This window comes from Cyprinus carpio, unplaced genomic scaffold, assembly GCF_018340385.1.
Source record: "Cyprinus carpio isolate SPL01 unplaced genomic scaffold, ASM1834038v1 S000006647, whole genome shotgun sequence".
NCBI lineage: Eukaryota > Metazoa > Chordata > Actinopteri > Cypriniformes > Cyprinidae > Cyprinus > Cyprinus carpio.
In genome coordinates this window covers 106,771-133,490 of record NW_024879273.1, presented here as the reverse complement: position 1 = coordinate 133,490, position 26,720 = coordinate 106,771, and the positions used below count along the sequence as shown (strand labels likewise).

Genomic DNA, 26,720 nt, shown 5'->3' with positions numbered 1-26,720 from the left:
AAAAAGATCACAAACAGTGAGGTACAGCAGGTTTTGGTTCATTATTGAAGACATTTTGGGCCTCACTTATACAGAAAATCTGTACACACACTCACACACACACACACACATTGATTGATGAAAAACTGTTTGGTCTTTCTCATGTTTTATGTTCAAATAATAAATCTTGGAGATCCTGCCATGTTTACTAATTAGTCCTCTCTCTGTCTTTCTCTCAGTATGGCTTCAACATGGTCATGTCTCACCCTCATGCTGTGAATGAAATTGCACTAAGTCTGAACAATAAGAGTCCCAGGTAACCCATTGAGCTGGAGTAAGTGTGTGTGTGTGTATCTCTGAAAGAGAGGCTACTTTCCCAGAATCCACTGCTTCAATTCCTCCTCTTTCAGTGTCATAAATACTGGCAGCTACAACAACAAAACCCTTAATCTCAGTGTGCAGTTGGATGGGTCCTTTACGCCATCTGCGTCAATGAGAGAAATTGGAGAAAATGTTAATTTTGTGTGTGTGTGTGTTGGAGGGGGGGGGTCAATATTAAAAAAAAAAAAAACAAGTCTTGAATGCGCATTAAAAACTGGATTTATATGATCAAAATACAGTAAAAACATCAATATTGTTGAATTTTTTTTTTAAAGACCTGTTTTCTGTTTTAATATATTTTAAAATGTAATTTATTCCCGTGATCAAAGCTGAATTATCAGCATCATTACTGTAGTCTTCAATGTCACATGATCCTTCAGAAACCACTCTAATATGTTGATTTTCTGCTCAAGAAACATTTCTGATTATTATCAATGGTGAAAAAGTTATGAATTGAGCTGTCGTGGAAATCTTCTGTATCTTCTAAAAAAATATCTTTTTTTTTTTTTTTTGCCAAAATGTGCAGTAATAGCCTCTGTAATCATGACAAAATGGATGTAGTGTGTGACATTGCTCTCTGCTGCTGCTGCAGGACTAAAGCTCTGGTGCTGGAGCTGCTGGCCGCTGTGTGTCTGGTTCGAGGAGGTCACGAGATCATTCTCTCCGCCTTTGATCATTTTAAAGAGGTGCATACACACTAATGCTATTTCTAACACACACACACACACACACACACACACACACACACACACACACACACACACACACAAAATAATAATAATAATAATATTCAGTTACAGAGGCAGTGTTTTCAGTTTAAAAGCTGTAGTCTGTGTTCCAGACGTCACTCAATGATAGTTTAATAGATATGATCCATGATAACGGATAACTATTCATATGACTGAGGGCAGTGTGTGTAGTTTTAGGCTGAGTGTCCTGTACAGTAAATAGGTTTAGACACACACCTGCTAAACAGGTTATTGATTTGTTTAGCAGGAAGATCACAACAGCTTCTGAATGTATTCATATCTCTCTGGTCTCTGGAGAAGAGATCAAGCTAGTATTATTTCCTAAGGGGATGATTTGAGAACAAACATGAACTACTGTACTGCATCAAGGTGTTTTTAAAATATCAAAAGAGTTTATTAGAGGCTAAAAGAGATTCCACTGACATCAAAGTCTAATTTTCATTTTGTCTCCCGCTGCATGAGCTATTTCTTTCTTGTTTTGCAGGTGTGTTCAGAAGATCAGCGGTTTGAGAAACTCATGGAGCATTTCAAGAACGAAGATAATAATATCGACTTCATGGTATGGGTCAGACCAGCATCCAAATATACACATTTCCATTAGCAATCATGATTATTAATACTCTAAAATACATGCCACACTGCACCACTGATTGACACTTTCGGCTTTAAGATATAATTATTAAAACAAATAGCTTATTGCCGGAGAGACTCATATCCTACTTAAGAGCTTCATTAAGCAGCAACACAAGAAAATAATATCCTATATGACAGCATTGTCAAATAGGCTAAAATATTAATTAAAGATAGCTAAAAGCACAATTCTGCTTGCAAGGATAATGTTCATGTAAAAATGCTCATCTGGACATTTTCAAGCATATTATACAGCTACTTACCAAATAAATGTACATGATGTATCAATTTGAGTTTAAAACACACCTATATAGAAACAACGGCCCGTTAAGTTTAGCAATCAATATACAAAAAAATTGTTCTTTTAATAATACACATTGTTTCAAAGCAGCTTTACAGAAAATCATGATATCTTAATATCCCCATTACTTATAGTTGCATTTAGGACATTATAGGCACATTATAGTTGATAAGATACATTTTACGACAATATAAAGAATTGAATATAAATATAAAGAATCTTTCTACAGTGCATTTTTTTTTTATTAAATAAGAGTAATAATTAAGATTTCTATTGCCATGCATTTTCATTTCTATAGTTAAAACTTAGTTTTATTCATCAATAAATCAATTGAAAGTCTTTGGTTTCATTGGGTTGAAATTTAGTGTGGTGTATGTTTTTTTTTTTTTCAGGTTGCATGCATGCAGTTCATAAACATTGTGGTTCATTCTGTGGAAGACATGAATTTCAGAGTGCACTTACAGTACGACTTCACAAAGCTGGGTCTGGACGAGTATCTGGACGTGAGTAAACTTCAGTGCTGAGTCTCCTGATGCTAATGTTCAGTGAGGGTCCATCACTCTCTCTCTCTGGTTATCTTTGAGTAGAAACTGAAGCACACCGAGAGCGATAAGCTGCATGTGCAGATTCAGGCGTACCTGGATAATGTGTTCGACGTGGGGTCTCTGTTAGAGGATGCAGAGACCAAGAACGCAGCGCTGGAGAGAGTGGAGGAACTGGAGGAGAACATGTCTCATGTTAGTACTGTTTTTACAGCTACACTCTTTATAAGCTTCCAATAGAATCCAGAAAAAATAATCATTTAAGAGCCATATTCAGGAGCGAATACCATTCAAGGCCTTTTGTTTAACATTGCACCACCTGCCCAACAACATGACCAGTATTGAGTTCAGCTGAAAGCCTTTAATGATAATGCAACATGATAGGACCCTGTCATACATGTAGCTTGACCTTTGACCTATTGTGACGATTGAGCCATCTGGCCAAAGGATGACTTCCTGACCTGAGGTAATTTCCTCATTAGTTTGGCATTGATTTTTATAGTGTACTGCATAGTCAAGAATCCAGATTAATCAGAAGTCATGAATACTAAAGTGATATTGCTGTCAATCTGAAGTGTGATATTTATGCAACCCTGGCTGGACTCTTTTGAGGTTTACGTGCTCTGTCTCAGCATGACTTATTTGTGTCTTTGTGAATGTTATTTCTTGTTGACTCTTGTTTGTGGTTTTCTAGCTGACAGAGAAGTTGCAGGACACAGAGAATGAGGCGATGGCAAAAATCGTTGAGCTGGAGAAACAACTGATGCAAAAGAATAAAGAGCTGGAGTCTATCCGGGTAAATGATGCATCCTTACATCACATCCCCATGATTTCTTGAGTTGCCTGTACGGTTTGTTACATCCAGTGTATGTTATTCAGTGCTTAAAATTTATTTCACAATATCTGTAGAACCTTCCCTTTCCAAATGTACATTTGTACCACTGTTCACTGTACTTTCCAAAACACATACAGTGCTCATCACCAAAGAAGCAAATGTTTGTCTTCATAGTCAAAAACTTAAATGTTAATTTGAATCAGTATTAGTGCTGCTTTCCAGCAGTTAACAAACTAATTTATGTAATAAAGGTTATGTCAATAATAGCAGATATTAACAAATTTGAAAAAAGAAGCATTGATAATACTTTATTTTACAGTCATGGTCCGCATGTACATAATATGTACTAATAAGTAATAAGTAGGTACACTGTAAGTACACATACTGTAAAATAAAGTGCAACCTTTAGGATACATGCATGACTTTATTCTAATGCAATGCCCATTTTTAATCCTCCATTTAATTCCTGAAGTGCGGTGCTTTCTTTTTTTCATCTTGTTTTATTTTAAAATGTTATTTCATATTGATTTGAACACTTTAAATCCTATTGCACTGTCGAAAAAAAAAAAAAAAAAATCACTTGCTCTCTCATGTCAGTTAATGGATTATTACAGAATATATACGCAGCTTGTGATAAACAGTTTTTTCTTCTTTCTATTAATTGTGCAGCCCCCATTTTATATTTAATTACATTTAGCCGTTAGTCACCATTTTTACAGATTCTATACGCAGCTTGTGATAAACAGTTTTTTTCTATTAATTGTTTTTGATTTGATTTGTTTAGTTAGACGTTTGCTCTCAGGTGCACACCCTGCGGAGGATGGTGAAGGAGAAGGACAAGGCCATTCAGAAACAGAGCAACCTGGAGAAGAAGATCCATGAGCTGGAGAAACAGGGAACCATCAAGATCCAGAAGAAAGCGGACGGGGACATTGCCATCCTGACGTCCCCTTCGCAGGGGAACGGGCATCTGCCAGGGTCACAGGGCGTAGCTGGGGGGTCCGGTGAGGGGGCGGCACATGGCCTGACCGTGCCTGATCCTCCACCACCCCCTCCACCTCCTCCTATGCCAGAGACATGTGAGTGACCTCTCCTAAATCTATATACTGGATGTGAGTTTGACATTATTATACAGTCTACTTTATTCTATTCTGATTAATTGTATCACTATGTTTAGCTTGAGGCCAAAATCCGAGGTGGACAGTAAATACTCAAGTAAATTTAAATAGTATCTGTACTTTATCAGAGTGTTTTTCTTTGGAAAACTTTTACTTCACTACATTCCAAAGCATAATTTTGTATTTTTTACTGCATTACTACATTTCATAAATAAAAGTTGTTGTTGTTGTGTTTACCTTTAAATAAATAAAGAACTTTAAAAATAAAAATAAAAGTAAAGCTTTGAAATACTTTTACTTGATTAAAAGTTAAAAAAAGAACTAGATTTCTTTTTAAATACTTTTACTTGAGTTTAAGTATTAAATTATATAAAAACTGCAGTATTATGCTTTGGAATGCTGTGAAGTAAAAGTTTTCTAAAGAAAAATACTGATAAAGTATAGACACTTGAAAATGCTGTTTTAAAGCAGAGTAAACATACTTCGCTACTGTCCGCCTCTGGCCAAAATCCAAAATAAAACTGCCCCTAAAATTTAAGATGGGGTTAAAAATGCCACTGCACAATTTAACTAAATCTGTTACTACTCTCGCATGTTAAAATTGTATTGGTAGCAGCCTACAGTCTTCTGATTGATTAGACTGACTGAAGTAGCTGAATGCAGGTCTTTGACATAAAAGGCAAAACATTTAATACGGATATTTTTAAGATAAAAATTGCCTCTGAAAATCAATGCCAGTGCATCTTATTCTGGTTAAAATACATCCATTTAGACAGGAAGAAAACATCTAACGTAGCCGATATATAACTCTAAAAGGAAAGTCTAATATATGTGCGCACAAGAATGTGTTTTTTAGGTGAATCTTACAAAGTTCATTTTTCAAGAATGTGTCAAATACTGTATCTTACAAAGTTCATTTTTCAAAATGGAACCTGCAGTTACACTTTATTTTAAGGTGTCATTGTTACAGTGTTATTATGCATTTAAGTACTGAGTAATATTAATTAACTGCATGTACTTACTATATGGTTAGGGTTTGGCTTAGGATCACTTGCATGCATAATGTATTGTTGTTATAATAGTAAGTACATGTAACATGTCCAACAAGGAAACCTTAAGATAAAGTGTTACCGAACCTGCTTTCTCCTTCTTCCTCTTGTGTTTTCCAGTACCAAACGGTCCATCTGCTCCTCCTCCTCCTCCTCCTCCTCTCCCCGCTGTGGATATATCTGCCCCTATGCCCCCTCCACCGCCCCCCATGGCTCCTCCACTTCCAGGCTGCGGATCTCCCACCGTCATCATGAACTCAGGACTGGCAGGTAATGAAACCTGCTCGACACTAAAGACAAAACCATAACAGTCATCAACAGCCATTATCACATGTGCAAACTATGATACGGTATACCAAAACAGTGACATGAGAGGAGGAAAATCCCACTGATTTAGACCCAGATATGCCGCAAACTTCTTAAGAAGCCTGAAGTATGCATTAGTTTGTGTTGAAAGTTCACGCATCAGTTGAGAGCCGCTGCGGGTCTCTGGAGCCGCTGTCACACTGTCTCCTCTCATAGATCGCTGATCACAATCCTCACAGCTCAAGCGGTTTGTTAGGTTTCCTGTAAAAGGTTGAATGTCTAAACAAGCTCAAGTGAATCACTTCTGTTCTGCTACAGCGCGAGTCATAATCTCTTTGACTGTACTGTATATCAGATTTAAAAAAAAAAAAGTCAGATGAAAAATAAATGGTAATTTGCTAAATCTAATTTATTAATTTGATTTAATCCTTATACATTTTGCATAAAGTTTTGTTTTTTTTTTTGTGGAGTAATTTGGTTTTTTAATTATATATTTTGTTTAAAGTTTTGCATTGATTTTAATGGAGCAAACCTGCATCATTACTCCAGTCTTCCTGTCCAGACAGTGAAGTAAATCCACACTTTGCTGAAGAAGCGTTAGCAACACTCTTGAGCAGCGACAACAGTACTATACACTCCGCCATTGTTGTGTATGTTTGTTCGCACTTGCCTTTTAAATAATTAAGTTGTGCTAATCATGAGCATTACATCACAGTTTTCAAAGATCCCCGTTTTGGGTGTTTATACTGAAACAATAACGTAGCATTTTCAAAATCTAGCACTTTGCCTGTTTTAAAAAATATGCGTTTTCAGTCCCCAAAACACCGTTGTCGTGTAAACGAACAGGCAAAACGCATAAAAAGTTTCCCGTTTTTGGCTGAAAATGTTGTCGTGTAAACTACCCCTATATTAACTGCATTTTTTGCAACATTATAAATGCATTTTCTCTCACTTTTGATTAATTTAATGCATCCTTGCTGAATAAAATACTCATTTATTTTAGAAAAAACACCAAATGGTAGTCGACGTATATAGTGCAGAGTATACAGTAAATTTTAACTGCTTTTTTGTTCAAGCCTTCACTTAATTGCATTTTATTATAAAAAGCTGTGTTTTCTTCCACAGTTTGTTGGTAAGTAACTTCTCCCTCAAATTGATCTTTATCATTCCTCATGAAACAATCTGTACTCAGGATTCAGCGGTAATGCACACTGCAGGAAAAGGCCAATCAGATCTTTGGAATCAGAGGATGTGTTTTGTTTGCTCTTTAACCACGTCTTTCTCTCTGCTTATGTTTGCTCTACCTGTTACGCCGCCATAGAGGGACCCATCAAACTGTACTGTAGGTTTGCTATGTCATGTCTTATGTGTGTGTGTGTGTGTGTGTGTGTGTGTGTGTGTGTGGTCATGGTATTTTAGTCTCTTAAGAAAACACACTCAGTTCCTCTGTAATCTTGATCTGACAGTGACTATGAAGCTGCATTGCTGGTTGTTCCTCTTGAAACTGAGCATGAAATTGGATGCTGTTTTGCAGAACTTTTCCTTACCGTTTAAAAACCAGAGAGGAACATTCTTTAGACCTCGCTTACAGAGGTCAGCAAATAACAGGACTGTAATGCCAACCTATGAGACCACGTGTTCCATGAGATGTAAGCTCCACAGTGGACAGAATCCCTCTTTCCAGAGCTCAAGCCATGAACCACAACCTCATGGAAAACAAAACTACAGTTCACATCTACAGATCTATTTGTCATTAAGTTGCTATTAAGAACTGCAGAACTCTGGTAAACACAAACACAGTCCAAGCGCAGTTTAGCCTAGAACATAACTTATAACACAACACAACACGTCGAAAAGTGATGCTAAAGGTGTACCTTGAGCGTAAAACAGCAAAGTGTCAATATGTGAGGAGTTGAGAGTGAGAACGAGTTGCACGAATACATACTGTGTTCCTAGCATCACTGTTGTAGAGTAAAATGTGTTCTTCTACAGTTGCATCAGTACTCTGAAGGCCTGCACAATACTGTATATTGAAATAATAAAAAAATGTGAAATGGCTTAGTACAATTATCACAGCCAAAATAAATGCTTGGTAGTTTAACATTTTAAAATGAATTAAGATGTAAATATTAGTATTGTAATTTTACAGTTGTAGTATACAATTACTATTTTTATTTAATAGTCTTTTTTTTAAAATTTTACAGTACAATATAGTTACAATATTTATTTTTAGTTTTGGATAATATTTTTATTAAATAATAATCACTATATATATATATATATATATATATATATATATATATAATTTTTATATCTATATAATATTTTTAATGTAGTTGTTATTATTTATGTATTTAAGCACTGGTACTTTGTATTTTTCAACCCTAAAAGTCTCAGTCTTATAAAGTTGCATAGAGAGTCTTATAGAGCATAACATTTTTTTCCTCTGACTTTTAATTTATTTTATACAGATGCATTAGAATCTTTTTTATTTTTTTTTTTTTTTTTTTTTTTTTTTTAGAGTTATTCAAGTAATCTGGTGAAAATGACCTTTTTCACATAACAGTAAAACAAGTTTTAAATATTTTATGAGTCTGAGGACAATCTTGCTGAGCCAGCTAGTTAGTTAAATGTTCATTTATAGTAATTTACCTGATTAATAGAAGTTAAAGGTGATTCTGTCGCCCCCTTGAGGACTAAAGCTTGTTACTGCCACAGCAACACAAACAACTGAAAGATGGACAGCATTCACTTCTGTATTCACACACTTCTGTCTTACAAATGCCAGAATGTCTTTGCATTGATAATAAACCATGAAAGCAAGTGGCATTTGTCCAAAATACGGTTTCATCAAAACTAACTTCACTTTTCTTAGCCATTTTTACAATTACTTTTAATCAACTTTTGTCAAATGACCAGATTTAACATTTTCACTGTCCCTTTATATAAATAAATGTGCATCACAAGGCAGTAAGACTAAAAATGCCATGCCCGCCGTGTGAGTAAGTGTTTGATTGTGTTGTGTTTGCATGTTGAAACAGTGTGCTGTGCTGTTACAGGCCACTGATCGCCAGATAAGGCCATAGTTGCGTAAATTCAGGAATGTTTTACACACACTGAGAGTTTATTCTTGTTTTTCTGGCCACACTTTCTGCATGGCCTGATATCACACCATCATATTACCCATAACCCTCAGCTCAACTGGAAACTGCTCTCATTCCTTTTCGTAGCCTTTGATCAGAGATTTTGATTCAGCCTTAATCAAGCATGTTGCAGTTTGTATTTGCTGTGTGTGTGTGTGTGTGTGAGAGAGAGTCAGATTCAGTCATTAACTGGATTATTTTTGTGAAGTGTGAACCTGCATTCGACTCATTCTCATACTGAGATGCTGTTTGAGTCACATCCTCACATGTAAAAGAACAGTCATGAGCATCTGTCTCATTACCTAAACACACAGGACAATGATATTACTCAGACACGCTCTTTCATAGTTTTCAATTAAGTTTTCAGTCACATTTCATAAGTTTTCTCTAACCCTTCTCCTAGTATTTATATAAATCACAAATAAAACATAAGAATATGCAGCCGTAAAGAGTTTTTTTTTTTTTTTTTTAACTGCTTACACGCAAAATCTTTACTTGTCACACAGTTTCTGAAAGCTGACACTCAAACACCAGAAGCACGCACCAAATCTGCAAAACCATATGCTAATTCTCGGCCTGTGACTCAGGTTTCAATTATATAAAACACTTTTTGCAAAACACAACACACAGTTCTCTATGTAACACTAAAATCTAACAGTGATTGATATTATGGCAAAGGTGTTTGCAAATGTTTTTTTGTTTTTTAAGATGTGTTTGTAATATTTTGAATGCAGTGCTTCATTTTGCAAGAGATGTGAGGCATTTTGCATTTTGTGTGTGCAGTTCTTGGATTTGTGTGTAAAGATTTGGAAAAGAGGCCAACTTTTGAAAATGCACGTAAGCAGTTGAAAAAAAAAAACTGTGATATGAAAAGCTCAGATCATTCTCTTGGAAGTGTCTTCGATATCTATTTTGAGCACAGTCTGAGACAGAGTTCAGATCTTATTTGAAATTCTAGAGAAAACACATGAGATAAATGGGGGGGTAAATATATAATAGTGATTTATATACAGTGCCTTGCGAAAGTATTCAGCCCCCTTGAACTTTGCGACCTTTTGCCACATTTCAGGCTTCAAACATAAAGATATAAAACTGTAATTTTTTGTGAAGAATCAACAACAAGTGGGACACAATCATGAAGTGGAACGAAATTTATTGGATATTTCAAACTTTTTTAACAAATATAAAACTAAAAATTGGGTGTGTAAAATTATTCAGCCCCCTTAAGTTAATACTTTGTAGCGCCACCTTTTGCTGCGATTACAGCTGTAAGTCGCTTGGGGTATGTCTCTATCAGTTTTGCACATCGAGAGACTGAAAATTTTTGCGCATTCCTCCTCCTTGCAAAACAGCTCGAGCTCAGTGAGGTTGGATGGAGAGCATTTGTGAACAGCAGTTTTCAGTTCTTTCCACAGATTCTCGATTGGATTCAGGTCTGGACTTTGACTTGGCCATTCTAACACCTGGATATGTTTATTTGTGAACCATTCCATTGTAGATTTTGCTTTATGTTTTGGATCATTGTCTTGTTGGAAGGCAAATCTCCGTCCCAGTCTCAGGTCTTTTGCAGACTCCAGTCTTCCAGAATGGTCCTGTATTTGGCTCCATCCATCTTCCCATCAATTTTAACCATCTTCCCTGTCCCTGCTGAAGAAAAGCAGGCCCAAACCATGATGCTGCCACCACCATGTTTGACAGTGGGGATGGTGTGTTCAGGGTGATGAGCTGTGTTGCTTTTACGCTAAACATAACGTTTTGCATTGTTGCCAAAAAGTTCGATTTTGGTTTCATCTGACCAGAGCACCTTCTTCCACATGTTTGGTGTGTCTCCCAGGTGGCTTGTGGCAAACTTTAAAGGACACTTTTTATGGATATCTTTAAGAAATTGCTTTCTTCTTGCCACTCTTCCATAAAGGCCAGATTTGTGCAGTATACGACTGATTGTTGTCCTATGGACAGAGTCTCCCACCTCAGCTGTAGATCTCTGCAGTTCATCCAGAGTGATCATTGGCCTCTTGGCTGCATCTCTGATCAGTCTTCTCCTTGTATGAGCTGAAAGTTTAGAGGGACGGCCAGGTCTTGGTAGATTTGCAGTGGTCTGATACTCCTTCCATTTCAATATTATCGCTTGCACAGTGCTCCTTGGGATGTTTAAAGCTTGGGAAATCTTTTTGTATCCAAATCTGGCTTTAAACTTCTCCACAACAGTATCTCGGACCTGCCTGGTGTGTTCCTTGTTCTTCATGATGCTCTCTGCGCTTTAAACGGACCTCTGAGACTATCACAGTGCAGGTGCATTTATACGGAGACTTGATTACACACAGGTGGATTCTATTCATCATCATTTAGTCATTTAGGTCAACATTGGATCATTCAGAGATCCTCACTGAACTTCTGGAGAGAGTTTGCTGCACTGAAAGTAAAGGGGCTGAATAATTTTGCACGCCCAAATTTTCAGTTTTTTATTTGTTAAAAAAGTTTGAAATATCCAATAAATTTCGTTCCACTTCATGATTGTGTCCCACTTGTTGTTGATTCTTCACAAAAAATTACAGTTTCATATCTTTATGTTTGAAGCCTGAAATGTGGCAAAAGGTCGCAAAGTTCAAGGGGGCCGAATACTTTTGCATTGTAGTTTATTTTTAGTTATTTTCAAATCTTCAATGTACTGTCATTATAAAAGAACTTTATTATTGTTTATTTAATTAAAAAACTAACTAAAATATCAAACAATTATATATCAGCATCGACTATCGGCCAAAATGAGTTGAAAATTATCGGATATTGGCAAAAATCCAATATAGCTGACAGTATCAATGTTCAGTTTCATGTTCACACATTTCCCTCTCACGTTCAGATCTGTGCCTGCTGATCGTCACTCAGACTGCATGTCTTGTGTTTGTTTGACTGGCATGAGGTTGTTGACATGTGCTTTCTGTCATGTGTGTAGCTGTGAAGATCAAGAAACCCATCAAGACTAAGTTCCGTATGCCGGTGTTTAACTGGGTGGCGCTGAAGCCCAATCAGATCAACGGCACTGTGTTCAACGAGATCGATGACGAAAGAATACTGGAGGTGAGACAGACACGGCTTTGAACACATAGAAAAAAAATGGAAACATGGTCAAAACATTTGTTTTTGTGATGCACAGTATATGATGCAATATGAAGGCATTAAAGCATTCATTTCATAATTCATGCGTAATATGTTGCTGTATAATATGATCATGTTCAGCTCCCAGTTTAGTTTTATCTGCTGTAATTTATGATATACTTTACAGGATTCATTTCAAATTGTAATAATGTTCCACCACATTATTCTTGTTGTTGTTTTTTACGACATTTTTGATAGAATAGATGCAGCCTCAGAATAATTCAAAAACATTTAAAAATCTTACCGACCCAAAACATGTTTGTATATAGTAGGCTACAGATATTGTCATGGGTGTTGAATGACCCAGTGTGAGGAGACTGTGTATATTTGGCCCTGACTGTATTAAATCCAGGAAAAATAGTTTGTTTTCCTTTATATACTGAATTGTTGGCTTGTTCTTTAGCTCCATGTTGATTTGCTAGGATTCCAGGCTGGCTGTTATTTTATAGATCAGTGAGTTTAATGGTGAGTAGTGACTGTGGTTTGTCTTTTCAGGATCTGAATGTGGATGAGTTTGAGGAGATGTTTAAGACGAAAGCACAGGGGCCTGCCATAGACATCACCTCCAGCAAACAGAAGACCTCTCAGAAAGGACCAAATAAAGTCTCGCTGCTGGACTCCAACAGAGCCAAAAACATGGCCATTACACTCAGAAAAGTGGGCAAGACACCAGAGGAGATCTGCAGAGCCATTCAAATGTAATTCACAGCCGACATACTAGAGTACATACAGTAGAAAATATCACCAACATCCCTAGAAATAGTTTAAAATATTTGTAAATTATTATTTTTTTTTTTATGATTAACCATAAAATTGAGCTCCAAACGGGACTGAAAGCTGCAGCTGTGTGAACACAGAGGAGGTGGTGCTTTGATCTCTGCGTGTGTGTGTGTGTAGTTTGACCTGCGGACCTTGCCGGTGGATTTCGTGGAGTGTTTGATGAGGTTCATCCCGACGGAAGCGGAGCTGAAAGTTCTCCGGCAGTATGAGAAGGAGCGCAAACCTCTGGAGAACCTGACGGATGAGGATCGCTTCATGATCCACTTCAGCAAGATCGAGCGTCTCATGCAGAAGATGACCATCATGGCATTCGTGGGCAATTTCACAGAAAGTGTTCAGATGCTCACACCCGTAAGAGCTGACAGCACGTTTTAATTAAGCAGGATTAAGAATTATTTTCTAGTATTCACTCCAAGTCCTCCAGGCAAATTTACATGCCCAAGGATCTCCTCATTTCTCCATAATACTCCTTTTCTTCTCTTGAATTCTTTCATTACCCTTCTTCACGATGCTTCCCGTTAATACAGCACAAAACCATGTTTTCTTACAACTCAAAATGTGTTATAAAATAAGGTGAAAGAACCGTAATCTTAAGAAAATGCTGATCCTTCACCTCAAACTAAGGTCAAACTAGTATAATAATTTAACCAAATCTTGTCTAAATACACTTGACTTCACTTTCATTGTTTTATTGTTCTAGCAATAAACAGTGAATAAACAAATAAATTAAATAGAATTTAGAATTTATTTAAGCTCTAGCTAGTTTAGGACCAAATATTGGTTTGTAGTTACTGATGATCTTATATTTCTCACAAATTAAAGATAAATACTTAAATACTACTAGTGTTCAGTAATGTTTTTTGTAATAACTGGTGAGCTTGACAAGTGCAGTTAACATTACAATATGTGAAAAAATTAAAAATAAATAAATAAATAAAAGGTTTGCTTGTAGCAACACTTTACAGTTTTTAATGTATTAACTAGCAATGAGACATTTGTTACAGTACATATTCATTTTTGTTAACGTTTGTAAATAAAAATGCAACTGTTAGATCATGTTAGCTCAGGTCTATTGTATAATATTAACAGAAACTGCTTTTTATTTTATTTTTTAAATTATGTATTAGTAGTACTCCATAAGTGCTGAGATTAACATTAACTAAGATGAATAGATGCTGTAGAAGTATTTTTCAGGTTAACTGTTTTTTTTTTTTTAAGCTAGCTTTAAAAGTAGCTAGTTTTAATGAAGAAAACTATAATGGTCAGCTGGACCTTTGTATAACTTCTATTATTGTCTTTTGTTTTTGTCTCAACAGCAACTTCACGCCGTTATTGCAGCGTCTGTCTCCATCAAGTCCTCACAGAAACTCAAGAAGATTCTGGAAGTAGGTGTTTCACTTCTGCTCTGATTCATTTTTCTCCAGACTGTGCATGTGTTTATTGAGCGTGTGTTTCTCTCTCAGATCATCTTGGCTCTGGGAAACTACATGAACAGCAGTAAACGAGGAGCGGTGTATGGCTTCAAGCTGCAGAGCTTAGACCTGGTACACTTTACGTAGCATTACGCAGTTAAACTCAAATATTAGCTGTTAAAGTTAACCCTTATGAATTAAGAAAAGCACAAGAAAAAACACCCCCATTTATTACAATCCTTGTTGTTATTTATAGCATGCATAGGATCACCATGATAGATTTTAATAATAATATTATAATAACATTGATTTAAATGGCTGATTAAAAGTAAGTTGCACCAAATACCTCTGGAATATTTCATCTAATCGTGTTGCATTCTTCTTCTGAGGTAAAACGACACATTAATATATGTCCTTCATTTATGATTTTATAATTCATGCAGTTGAGGGTTTGCATGTTTTCCTGTTCTAGTTATTAGACACTAAATCAACAGACCGCAAGATGACTCTTCTGCACTATATTGCAAATGTAGTGAAGGATAAATACCAGCAGGTGTCGCTCTTCTATAACGAGCTGAACTATGTGGAGAAAGCTGCAGCAGGTATGAAACATGCCATGCGTCAATTTGATTACATTTACAATAAACATCAAAGTTTGACCGAACAGATCTCAGCTAAATGAATTCTGTCTGTTTATTCTTCAGTCTCTCTGGAGAATGTCTTGTTAGACGTGAAGGAGCTTCAGAGAGGGATGGATCTGATGAGGAGAGAGTACAGCATGCACGGCCACAACACACTGCTGAGAGATTTCATACAGCAAAATGAGAATAAACTCAAAAAACTTCAAGATGATGCCAAGATCGCTCAGGTGCCGTGAACACAGCACACACACATCAGCTCAATAAACCCGTTTCACTCTCAGTTAAAGAGGTCTCATCACGAGCAATCTTGTTTTCCTTTACCATTTGATACTTTCATAAAATCATAAAAACATCATATAAATGTCAAAACTCAGCAGTTCCTCCCCAGTTCAAATGGAGCAAATAAATAAATGCATAAATTAAATATGTTCATCATATTAAGCAATTATGTCTCTTCAGAAGACTTGGATTAAACTGTTTGATTCATATAAAGGGGGACTGTATCATATGACACCTGCATCATATTGTAATTAAAAATTTAAATTTGAACTTAAAGTCAGAACTTAAATTTCACGTGATTCTGAATGCCGTTTTTCGTATCTCATTCTCTCAGGATGCCTTTGATGAAGTGGTGAAATTCTTTGGAGAAAACTCCAAAACAACACCCCCGTCTGTGTTTTTCCCAGTGTTTGTGCGCTTTGTGAAAGCATACAGGGTAAAGCGACCAATCACCTGCCTTGCTTCATCCAATCACACCACTGCATCCTCTGCTTCACTAGTTTCTTCAGTCGTATGAATCCTAACAGCATCGATCACTCATGTTGCACAGCTTCCAAATGCCTCACTGATGGGTGTTTTCTCTCTGTCAGCAAGCAGAGGAGGATAATGAACAGAAGAAAAGACAGGAGCAGATGATGATGGAGAAGCTGATTGAGCAAGAAGCTATGATGGCACAAGAGGATCAGAAGGTACAGAGGAGTGTGTGTGTGTGTGTGTGTGTGTGTGTGTGTGTGTGTGTGTGTGTGTGTGTGTGTGTGTGTGTGTGTGTGTGTGTGTGTGATTAAAATTGTGTGTGTTTTTGTGTTTTAATGTTTGTGTGTGTTTTTCTGTAAGGGGTATTTTAGGGTTAGGGGATAGAAAATATTGTTTGGTCAGTATAAAAGTAATAGAAGTCTATGGAAAGTCCCCACAATTCACATAAACAAACTTTCCTGTATGTATGTGTGTGTCTGTGTCTGTGTGTGTGTGTGTGTGTGTGTGTGCATTTCCCGATCCTCTCTGGAGACCCATGTTTACGGTATAATGTGATGTTTTTCTCTGTGTGACTGTGTTTAAACACATTTATCTGGTTAGAGGAGCATTTGCAGACGTTTGAAGATTTAAGACAGCTCATTCAGCATCAATTGTGGACCTGTGGCATGTTATTGTGTGTGTTCTGTTCAGTCTCCCTCTCATAAGAGTAAGCGTCAGCAGCAGGAGTTGATTGCGGAGCTGAGGAAGAAGCAGGTGAAGGACAGCAGACATGTGTATGAGGGTAAAGACGGAGCCATTGAGGACATCATCACAGGTAACTCACTGTTAGCTGATGGGGTCTGCATGCAGAGGGCTGAAAAACATACAGTTAGTTTGAGCCACTAACCAGCTCTCTGTGACTGGTGGAAAGCTTTATTGCTCAATAACAATTTTCTGACAAGTGTGATTACAGGCTGAATGTGTGTGTGCTGTTACTGCTTACAGCTGTGAGCTGGAGTACAGCTACTAAACACTGTGTGGGTAGTGATTAGTGTAGTCCTAAATATTTGTCTGTATAGTGCATTTGGATAGTTGCATTTGCATTAAAGTTTTTAAAGTTTTGTTAAAACTACAGGGCTTTTGATCAAACTTCCACATTTTTATATTCCTGCCCACAGACAGTCAGATCAACAGAAGGGGGGCAAAACCAAAATAAAAAAGAGGGTAAACCTTATATAACTTTGAACATAGAGTAAGCATCATTGAAATATTAATGTCATCAAAGGATAGATAGATAGATAGATAGATAGATAGATAGATAGATAGATAGATAGATAGATCATTTAAATTAAAGCTTTCTTCACTGTGGACTAAAGGACTTTATTTATTAAAAATAACTGTGTTTAATAAATGTAATAATAATGTAAATGTGAATTCAATGATATGACTCCTTTATATATATATATATATATATTTTTTTTTTTTCCTTCATTTAAATTCTAACCATGACAAATGATCTCTGCAATGAGCCTATAGTATTTAAGAAAATAGAATTAGAAAATATTTTGTAGTATAATTTTTTTTTTTATACCTTTTGTGTATCTCTCTTGACAGCTGCATTACTATTTTAGGCGTGTATGTAATAATCTATATTGAAATAGCTAGTTTCAGCTTAATATAATAGCTGCTGTAGTACCATGTGATTGTTAGTGTGTGCTATTGTGTGTAGAAATGTTGTGTGCTAACATTGTGCTTGTTGCTCTGGCAGTTAAACCCTGTGTTGTTTGTGTGTGTGTGTGTTTCGTCTGGACGCAGTGCTGAAGACTGCCCCCTTTACTGCACGCACGGCCAAACGCAGCTCGCGTTACTTCAACGAGGAGCTCCACTTCTAAAGCTTAGACTCTCTCTCTCTTAAAGGTCGCTGGATAAAGCTGCTCTCTTTCATTCTGTGTGTGTGTTACACTTCACATTCCTGGTTTTATTTCCCTGTGGGGTGACACTTCTGGATGTGGGCCGGCGTGTGGATGTGATGTCATGGGCGTGTTCATTTTTCCTTTCTTTTCCAACTAAACTCTTGCATAATGGGGGGTTTGGGGAGGCGAGCATATGTTGACACCGCAGGTTTCTTTTGCATGGAGCATGTCATAAAGTCATATTCATCATTGTAACATGAATGTAATAAGAGGAAATATAATGTCACAAAAACCCAAACACAACAAGAGTTTAGAATTAACCCTATGTAGGTTTCAGCTGTGTTTAAATTGAAGTGTCAGTCCTATTGGTTGACTCGGAGCGCCCTCTGCAGTTTAAATAGCAGGCATAAGTGTGAAAATATATGTCACTTTTCCAAAATGATCCATTTTGCCATTGATGTTACTGTATCATCAAAAGCATTGGTTCCACTTTATATTAAGTGGCCTTAACTACTATGTGCTTGCATCAAAAAATAAGTACAATGTACTTATTGTGCTGATACTGTATTGCAAAACACTTTTGCTGCTATGGGATATTATACGGGTAAGTTTAGGGACAGGTTTGGTGGTTAAAGTGGAAGGGATGGGTCAACAGTGTAAGTATAAATGTTATTACAGAAATTAATCACAGATGTAATTACATGCAGGTATTTATTTTTTTTAATATAAGTACAATGCAAAAACATGTATGTGCACAATAAGTGCATTGTACCAAATTATTAATGTAAATGTAATTACATAGTGGTTAAGGCAACCCTAATATAAAGTGAGACTAAAACAAACTACTGGATGATCCATTACTCAAAAAGCACTCAGAAACAGTCATGTTTGTGATACTGGCGTGTTGGGCATGGTCTGTGACATTATTGTTTGCTCTTGTGTTCATTTGTCCATGTCATTGTGAGTATATATAATATATAATGTCATTGAATTTTGTAACTATTCACATTATGTTGGTTTTCTGCATTTTCTCACTCTTCAGTCATGTTTTCCTGCTCTAATGGGAAATTTCTAATTTCACATGAGTCCATATGTTGCAGATGTGTTTAATTTGTTGCATGTTGGGATGGTTTTCTCTCATAAGCATGTTGTGTTCATTTGCTTCACTGTATGCATTTGCACAGGGTGAATGACATTTCTCATTCAGATTTACTTCTGCTGTTAGATTTAGGGTTAAATCTCACCAAAAACAACCTATCCAGGTCATAATTTAACCAAAAAAAAGGGACTTATAACAGGCCTCATCCTCTTTATGTAAAATACATTTAAACATTACAGTTATGAAATTTGACTGGGGGGACGTTTTCGTGAGATTCACTTGCGTAGCATTGCTTTTAGTTTTCACCTTGCACCATGACTGCTTGAGCTTCACTTACTGTTCATTCTGGCCTATAACAAAGCACTTCTGGGAGGCTTGACACATTGTCTTTGGTTTCACTGTTTAAACATGAAGTGACCACACAGACGTCACTTTGTTGTGTCTGGACGCTGGAGCAATTGCGCAGAGCAGCTTGAGTCATAGAGTTGATTACCGCAGTATCAGCAGAGCTTCAATAACACCCTCCAGCGCCTGCCTATGGCCTTTGACCTTTCCTCTTTGAGCCCTGGGCAGCTTGACTTGCGTCCGGTCCACTCTACTCCGATCTAACCTCCATTTTTGTTTCCTCTCCACTCAGCCTTAAAGAAGAATAATATTACTAAATTTCCCAATGTGCACTCGAGGGTAAGGAACTCTTCCAGTAGTACCCCAGTGGATGCTACTCAGACCTGGCAAGCATCTCTCTCTTTATTATTATTTGTCTTTCATTCTTCTCCATCCATTGTAGATGAGTTGCTTTTGACACTGAATACAAAAGCCATCTTTTTGTGTTCTCTTTCTATCTGTCGTTCTGCTTAACACACATCAGGCCTATTGAGTTCTGACCCCCAAGGGCCGAGTTCCAGGTACTCATGTACATCACCCTGTTGAACTGATTTAATTTGTAAATTAGTTTGATTAGGTGATGCCATGACCCGAGACACTGAGAGTCTGCCTGTATAGTCTCACGTTGAACTGATCCACACTTAGATAGTTAGATAGTTGAGTTTTCATTAGTGCCATTAAAAACTTAAGTTAAGATTCTGTAGTAGGTACACTGACCCCAAAATGAATTAACACTTTGAAATTGTCAGAATGTCAATGCATTATACTATATAATTATATATAATATAGACAAAAAGGGTTTTATCTATTTGCAAACAAACTGAGACACAAGCAAGTTGCTTATCGATTCTTCACTCGTACTGCATCTGCTAAGACACTATGTGGAAAATTCGTTTTTCTCTGAATACTGAAGCCTTTTCAATAATGCAGTGTAACTGCATGACCATTTGTTTGATCAGTGATTGTTTGAACAAACCAGTGGGTCAGCAGCAGAACTCCAAAAGCCTATGGCGACAGAGCATCTGGCTATATAAGCGGGCATTTTGCCATAGGATCCTCAGATTTCTTCTCCTTCAGCAACAACTGCAAGATCTTCGCTATGAGACTCAAAGCCTTCGCCGTGAACAAGCCTCGCAGCAGATCAAGACCCCTTCCTGCTCGGCTGACTTCTCAGCTCTCCAGCCGCCTTCAGCATGTGCGGCAGCTGTGGTCTTCCCAGTCCCCACATTTCCCCCAGCTCAAAGCAAGTCAGGCTTCTATAGCTGATACTTCCTCGTCTAAAAAGGATGGTGGCCTAAGGCCCATCCTCAATCTCATGAGACAGCCGTTCAGGATGATTACACTGAAACAGATCCTCTCGCAAGTATGCCCATAGATGCATACTTTCACATCCAAACAGTCCCAACACCACAGATGATTTTTGAGATTCACCTTTGAGGGAGTGGCATATCAATATATGGTCCTTCCCTTTGGATAGTCCCTAGCTCCCTAGTCCCTAGCACTTTTACGAAGTGCATGGATGCGGCTTTTCCCCACTGAGACAGATGGGAATCTGCATTCTAAATTACCTCGACGACTGGCTAATCCTGGCCCAGTCAGAGGACGAGCTACTATCTCACAGATCCTTCTTCCTCAGCCACTTAGAATGCCTAGGACTCAAGGTCAATCTTGCCAACAGTGTGCTGTCCCCCAGCCAACGGATATCGTTCCTGAGAACAGTTATAGACTCAGTCCAAATGAAGGCGGTAGTCACGCCAGAATGTGCACTGGGCATTCAGCAGCTGGCAGCCGCATTCAAAGTTTGACCCCTTCGCCGTCTCAAGGCATTTCAGAAGATGCTGGCCCTCATGGCCTCTGCATTTCCCGTACTTCAGTTGGGCCTGCTTCACATGCAGCCCCTTCAGTACTGGCTGAAACCGCAAGTTTCATCCCACACCTTCAGCAAGGCAGAGGTCGACCTCTTCGCCTCAGAATGCAACTCTCATTGCCCAATTTACTTTTCTAAGGAAAGGGATGCGTTGACCCATGACTGCCCCAACCTCCTCCTTCACGCTTTCCCCCCAATCGCCCTGATTCCACAAGTAATCAGGCAAATCAGGGAACAGAAACATAAGGTTCTGTTAGTGGCCCTGCTCTGGAGGAACTAACACTGGTTTGCAGAGCTGTCTCGGCTGCTCTCAGCTTCTCCGTGGCCCATTCCCCTGAGATGGGACCTCCTCTCTTAGGCGAACTGAATGATATGGCAGGAGCTCTTGGCCCCACCTGCCTCGAATTTGGGACCAACGACTCAAGATTGTCCTGAAGCCGAGGCATCTTTACGTACCTAAAGTGCTCTCAACTCCATTCAGAGCACAGGTTATAGCTCTATCGGCCCTTCCTCCTTCGGAGCAAGACCCAGAGCAGAGTTTACTTTGCCCTATCAGGGCATTGAGAAGGTATATTGAGCGCTCTGCCCCGTTCTGGCAGTCGGAACAGCTTTTTGTATGCTTTGGAGACCGCACCAAAGGGTCTCCGGTCACGAAGTAAAGACTTTCCAAATGAATAATACACACTATAACGCTAGCCTAGTCTTCTTTGGCCCTACAATACCCCATGGGAGCAAGAGCCCACTCAAAAAGAGGCGTTGCCTCTTTCTGGGCTTGGTCTAGTGGTGTGTCCTTTGCAGAGATTTGTGCAGCAGCCAGCTGAGCCTCGCTGTCCACATTTACCAGGTTCTATAATCTGGATGTCTCGGCCTTACATGTCCGGATCCTTTCTGCATAATGGGCCCACTTTTGCTATATGGTAAAGTCAGTGCTTCAGGTGTTTGTCTTCCTTACTGTACACTCTTCGCCCTCACTGAGTTCCGAGGCTGTACGAAAATCTCTTGAAACGATTACTCCAGGCCGGGCCGACCTCTGTGAGTTTGGCCCTATTGCCTCCTGCGGGGCTTCCCTGCAAAATACTTGGTCACCCAGGGCCCCGTTTGGTGCTTAAGGCAATTTCAAATATTAGTCATTCCTTTACCATAACACAGCGGGATTGTACTGGTTCCCCATAGCATCTTAGCAGATGCAGTATAGTTGAATTTTTGGTGGGGTAGTTAGTGTGTTGTTTAGATAGGGTTGGTTCTCTGAGATACGGGAATGAGTACTGCATTGCTGGCCATGCTATGTAGCAGCAGGACTCAGTCATCGCTTCAGTAGAAGTAACCTGAGGATCCTATGATGAAATGCCCGCTTATATAGCCAGATGCCCTGCCCATTGTGGAGGGCTTCGTCGCCAAAGGCTCGTGCAGCGCTGCTGCCGACCCATTGGTTCATTTTCAATTCACTGCACGAACCAACAGCTGTGCAGTTACACTGCGTTATTAAAAAGGCTTCAGTATTCCCCATAGCAGACGTAGTACTCGTTTCCGTATCTCAGGGAACCGAGGTTACGTTAGTAACCTAGTACATTTCATAAATATGCCAGTAGTTGGCAATAGGCAAGAGTCATTGAATCATTAATTCAGACAGTTTGTTCAAAAACACTGATTCAAAAACATTATTGTATGTTGTTTTGTATATCTAAAATTAATGCAAAAAATCACAGCTTGTTACTGAACTCCTGTGTTATCCGCAGTCAATATTAGTACATCTGTGATTATCTGCAGCTAAATCACAGCCTCTGGCATGTGCAGAATAAACTTAATTATATTACAAGGAATGTTTCACAAGGTTAACAATTTTTTTTTTTTTTTTTTTGAAGGGCATTTAATACTACTTTTACATTGCAACACACTCATAGTTAATCAATTCTCTGGTTACTCTGCTAAGATAACTTGAGAATTGACTTACATTTATGCATTTCGGTGACACTTCTATCTAAAACAACTTAGACTGCATTTAAGGAAATCCAGCTTTGCCTGGGAATCAAACCCATTGGTAGTTGCCATACTGTATAGTCTGTGCTAGGAATACTGTAGATCTGCTAAAACCCCCAAAACACAAGTTTATTAAAAGTAATTTTCATAAAAGTTACTTCCTGCAGTGTTTGAGCACAAGATAGCACTTCTTGTATTATATTTTGTCTCATAATGCAGTGACATTGAGACATTTTATGTGCAATTTCAAATACATTTCGGGGCCACTGTTAGTGTTTTCCCAACAACCTTGTTAAAAACAAGTTCCTAAAAAGAGACAAACTCCATAGTCTCCATTCCCATTTAATTCAGAAGCTGAAAAAAAGTACTTAATACATTAAAAACTCAAGCTGCTTTGCCCAGTTGACCACCAGCATGTCCAGATGATCTAAACTCAGATACTGACATGATTTTATTCTGTTCTTCCTGCATCAGATTTGAGAAACCAGCCTTACAGGCGTGCTGACGCTGTCAGGAGGAGCATTCGAAGACGTTTTGATGATCAGAATTTGCGGCCAATGAACAATGCAGAGATGGTCATGTGACGAGGGCAGAGTGGATGTGATTGGATGGGCTGGAGGAGGGAAGGATGAGCTAATGAAGGACTGATGAAGATGACAGGAGGTCTCAAAGCCAAGTGCCTACATTTAACATCTGTCCCATCAGGTGTTGAATCATACATGTGTTTTAGTCAATATCTTCTGTCTGTGAATTTTTATATGACAATCGATGTCTTGATCTGTTTTTTATCTTATGGGGCTTCAATTGTATGGTGAGATCAGTTTTTTCTTGAAAAAAGTGTCTGAATGTAAAACACTTTAAGTATCATAAACCTGTACAAAGGTTTCTTACATTCCAGTGCTTTCGCCACTGATCAAAACCAACTAGGTTTTCCGAATCTACTGGTTGGTCTTAAAGAAGTCCTGTAGTGTCTGTCAGAGCCTGTTTTTATTGTGGCGTTCACATAGGGGGCACATTCTTCTGTTAAAAAAACAAACAAAAACAGATAGATAGAGCCCAACAGAATGGAATACAGGTTGAGAAGCATTTGAAACATTTAAAAACTTGTGTAAAAGTTGTAAAAATATGTTGATGGCTTGTAGGGTGTGACAAAGTGGACAAAGGTAACAATAATAACATTCCTGATTTGAAGGTATTTAAATGTGTTGTTCCTAAGACCCACACCTGTGGTCCTGGCCACTTGAGAGCATGTGTACACAACAGGAAGTACACAAGACTGTCCCAGGTCTGAAAATGCCAAAGCACTACATTTAAATTGTCATCTGAACAGTAATTTACAAGTTTGTTTTTAAAGTGCAAATTATTGAAAATCAAAATGTATAAATAAAGCTCTGTAAAAACTTTACTTTTTTTCACAAAACTGTGTTGTGTGTCCCATTGAGTAATCAAAGACGCCACACTGGTTACCCAATGGGACACGCTTGGGACCTGCAGTCTTCACGCCCAATTGAAAACATTGGCCAAATTCAGGAAATATATCTCATCACCAGTTCGTATGATTCGCGAATTCACTTTTGCATGATTTGTTTACACCCCAGTGTCAGGTATGAATTCATACGAATTGTGGAACTTGTAAAATACATACAATTTAACAAAAGTCATACACAATCGTACAAGTGAGGTCGTACGAATTAACCACTTTTTAAAATATGAACAAATTGCTATGAGATCGGGTTGGAAATGGCTTTGAAGTGGTCACAAAGATTGCAAGTGTGGGTTCCGGGACAGGCCCCCCTTTAAAAATCATTATGAACTAACAGACTAGTCAGTCGTCTGTTGGACTAATTGACATCCTGGTCCAACCCTAATCAGAAGGTGTTGATCACAGTCATGATGGAGTTACTGCAGGGGGCTGTGAATGGATGTTGCACTATTGGGCCACAGAATTAGATGGGGTTCAGTTAAGTAGGGAAGAAGTGTTATATGTAAAATGATGTTACATGGGTCAAAGGCAAATGTGAAATATAAACCAGAGGTTGCAGAACTCCAGTACCTCGTGTTTCTGAAAGACTGCTGACAAGTCTTAATTAAAATGGTGCACAAGCAAGACTGCATTAGGCTTTGGTCTTCAAACTGTGGGTTGGTTAGGATTACCTAAACCAAAGTGCAGAAAAAGTCTGCAGCCTTTACAAATGATGGAGTCAGAGTCGTCGAGCATTTTTAAAAGTCCATTGACTAAATAATGTTCCATGTTCAACACAGGTGAAGCTCTGTGCTCTGCCAAAATCTTGTTTACATGAAAGCACTTCAAATGAAAGTTTATGGGTCAAGGCATTGCACAGGAACAAATATAAAAGTACAAATATAAAACCCTCAAGACTTCATCCATGTTCACTTGACTACTGTGATAGAGAAGTATTTGATTCTGTTTTAAAACCAACGTTGTCTTAACCAGCAATATAACACTCCTGTCAAGACATGTAACTGGATGACTGAAGTTACCAGAGTTAACATAACCAGAAGTCTACAGCAGTCTCTTTGCTAAAATTACAAAACATGTCAGCTCAAAAAGTGCTTTAACAAAAATATGAACTTTGCATTTTATGTCTGCTTTTAAACTCTTGCTCTATAGACTTCCATTGGAAGTGCACTGAGGTAAATGGAATATTGTGTCTTATACACAGAGGATTAAATATGGAGTCTGTGCTAATCGACAGATGCTGTCTAACAGAATGTTCCTTTATGAATTTTAAGCACTTGCCACAACTTAGTCGGTGACGTTGGCTCTTGTTCTTCACTACACAAGATCAGGTTCCTTCTAGAATTCAGTTGCTGTAACTGGGCTTGTTTTGTGCATTCTAGGTCTGATGATGGGAAATAAGGCCGGTTATATAAACTGAATTTTGTGTGATTCTATGATGACCTGCACGAATGAAAATTCACATTTCTTGAGATGTGTAATTCTATTTAAAAGCAAAAATATAAAATCACCAAAAAAAAAAAAAAGCGTTTGTTAAATGTACAGATGTTTTGATACAAAATTTTTGCATCTTTTTAACTTTTTAATCTCCTAATATTGTACATAATGTTTAAAAACAATACTGTTTAAAAAGCATTCTCTACTACAACATTTGCATATTTTAACTTATAGTTTTCTTTTTTTTCCCCTGCATTTTGTATATTTAATAAAAGTGAAAACCTGAACCAGGTCTTTAAGACATGCAGCCACATCACACTAGAACATCCCTTCTATATTAAAACATGTCAGAATCAGATGCAGTAGCAGAATTATAGACGTCTGTCTCATCACTTTACATTCCACTTAGAAAAACTGGATTAAACTGGCATTTTTCCCCTAAAATCACTGTTATCTTAGGCATTGAATGCTTACAGTACTGCACAAAAGATTTGTTCTCAGTTTTAAAGTTAGATGATTTCTCAATGTCCAATTAAACTATTTACACAATGCTGGTTTCTGTGTTGTTCTTGAGCGAGTGAACAGAAGTAGGATGTTGCCTCCAAAAAAGCCTGGTGCTGAAATTTAAGGTCAAGATCCAGGCTGCAATGCAAAGATGACAGATCAAGCACTTGATCAAGCACCTGTTGAATAAAGGCCATTTCTGTGGCTTCCCAGGTAAATCTGAATTCGGTTTAAGTAAACTAAAAAGGTTTTACCACTTTGGTAACTTTGGTTAAGTTCTGGTTAAAAGATCTCAAACTGAATCAGCG

The 26,720-nt window shown here is 37.9% G+C and overlaps 1 protein-coding gene across 1 annotated transcript in view; it reads left to right on the top strand.

Moving 5' to 3' along the window:
• Positions 1-26,457, top strand: part of LOC109096212 (formin-like protein 2) — a 73,049-nt gene extending 46,592 nt beyond the window's left edge. The window contains exons 8-27 of the mRNA XM_042755208.1: positions 219-295; positions 953-1,046; positions 1,594-1,668; positions 2,433-2,543; positions 2,628-2,777; positions 3,277-3,378; positions 4,032-4,040; positions 4,202-4,496; positions 5,705-5,854; positions 11,984-12,108; positions 12,682-12,884; positions 13,083-13,317; positions 14,283-14,351; positions 14,430-14,510; positions 14,851-14,980; positions 15,083-15,246; positions 15,633-15,734; positions 15,889-15,987; positions 16,463-16,586; positions 23,466-26,457. Of these exons, the coding sequence (XP_042611142.1) occupies positions 219-295; positions 953-1,046; positions 1,594-1,668; positions 2,433-2,543; positions 2,628-2,777; positions 3,277-3,378; positions 4,032-4,040; positions 4,202-4,496; positions 5,705-5,854; positions 11,984-12,108; positions 12,682-12,884; positions 13,083-13,317; positions 14,283-14,351; positions 14,430-14,510; positions 14,851-14,980; positions 15,083-15,246; positions 15,633-15,734; positions 15,889-15,987; positions 16,463-16,586; positions 23,466-23,575 (2,505 nt within the window). The 3' untranslated portion in view covers positions 23,576-26,457. The remainder of the gene's footprint in view (positions 1-218; positions 296-952; positions 1,047-1,593; positions 1,669-2,432; positions 2,544-2,627; positions 2,778-3,276; positions 3,379-4,031; positions 4,041-4,201; positions 4,497-5,704; positions 5,855-11,983; positions 12,109-12,681; positions 12,885-13,082; positions 13,318-14,282; positions 14,352-14,429; positions 14,511-14,850; positions 14,981-15,082; positions 15,247-15,632; positions 15,735-15,888; positions 15,988-16,462; positions 16,587-23,465) is intronic.
• The last annotated feature ends 263 nt before the right edge of the window (positions 26,458-26,720 follow it).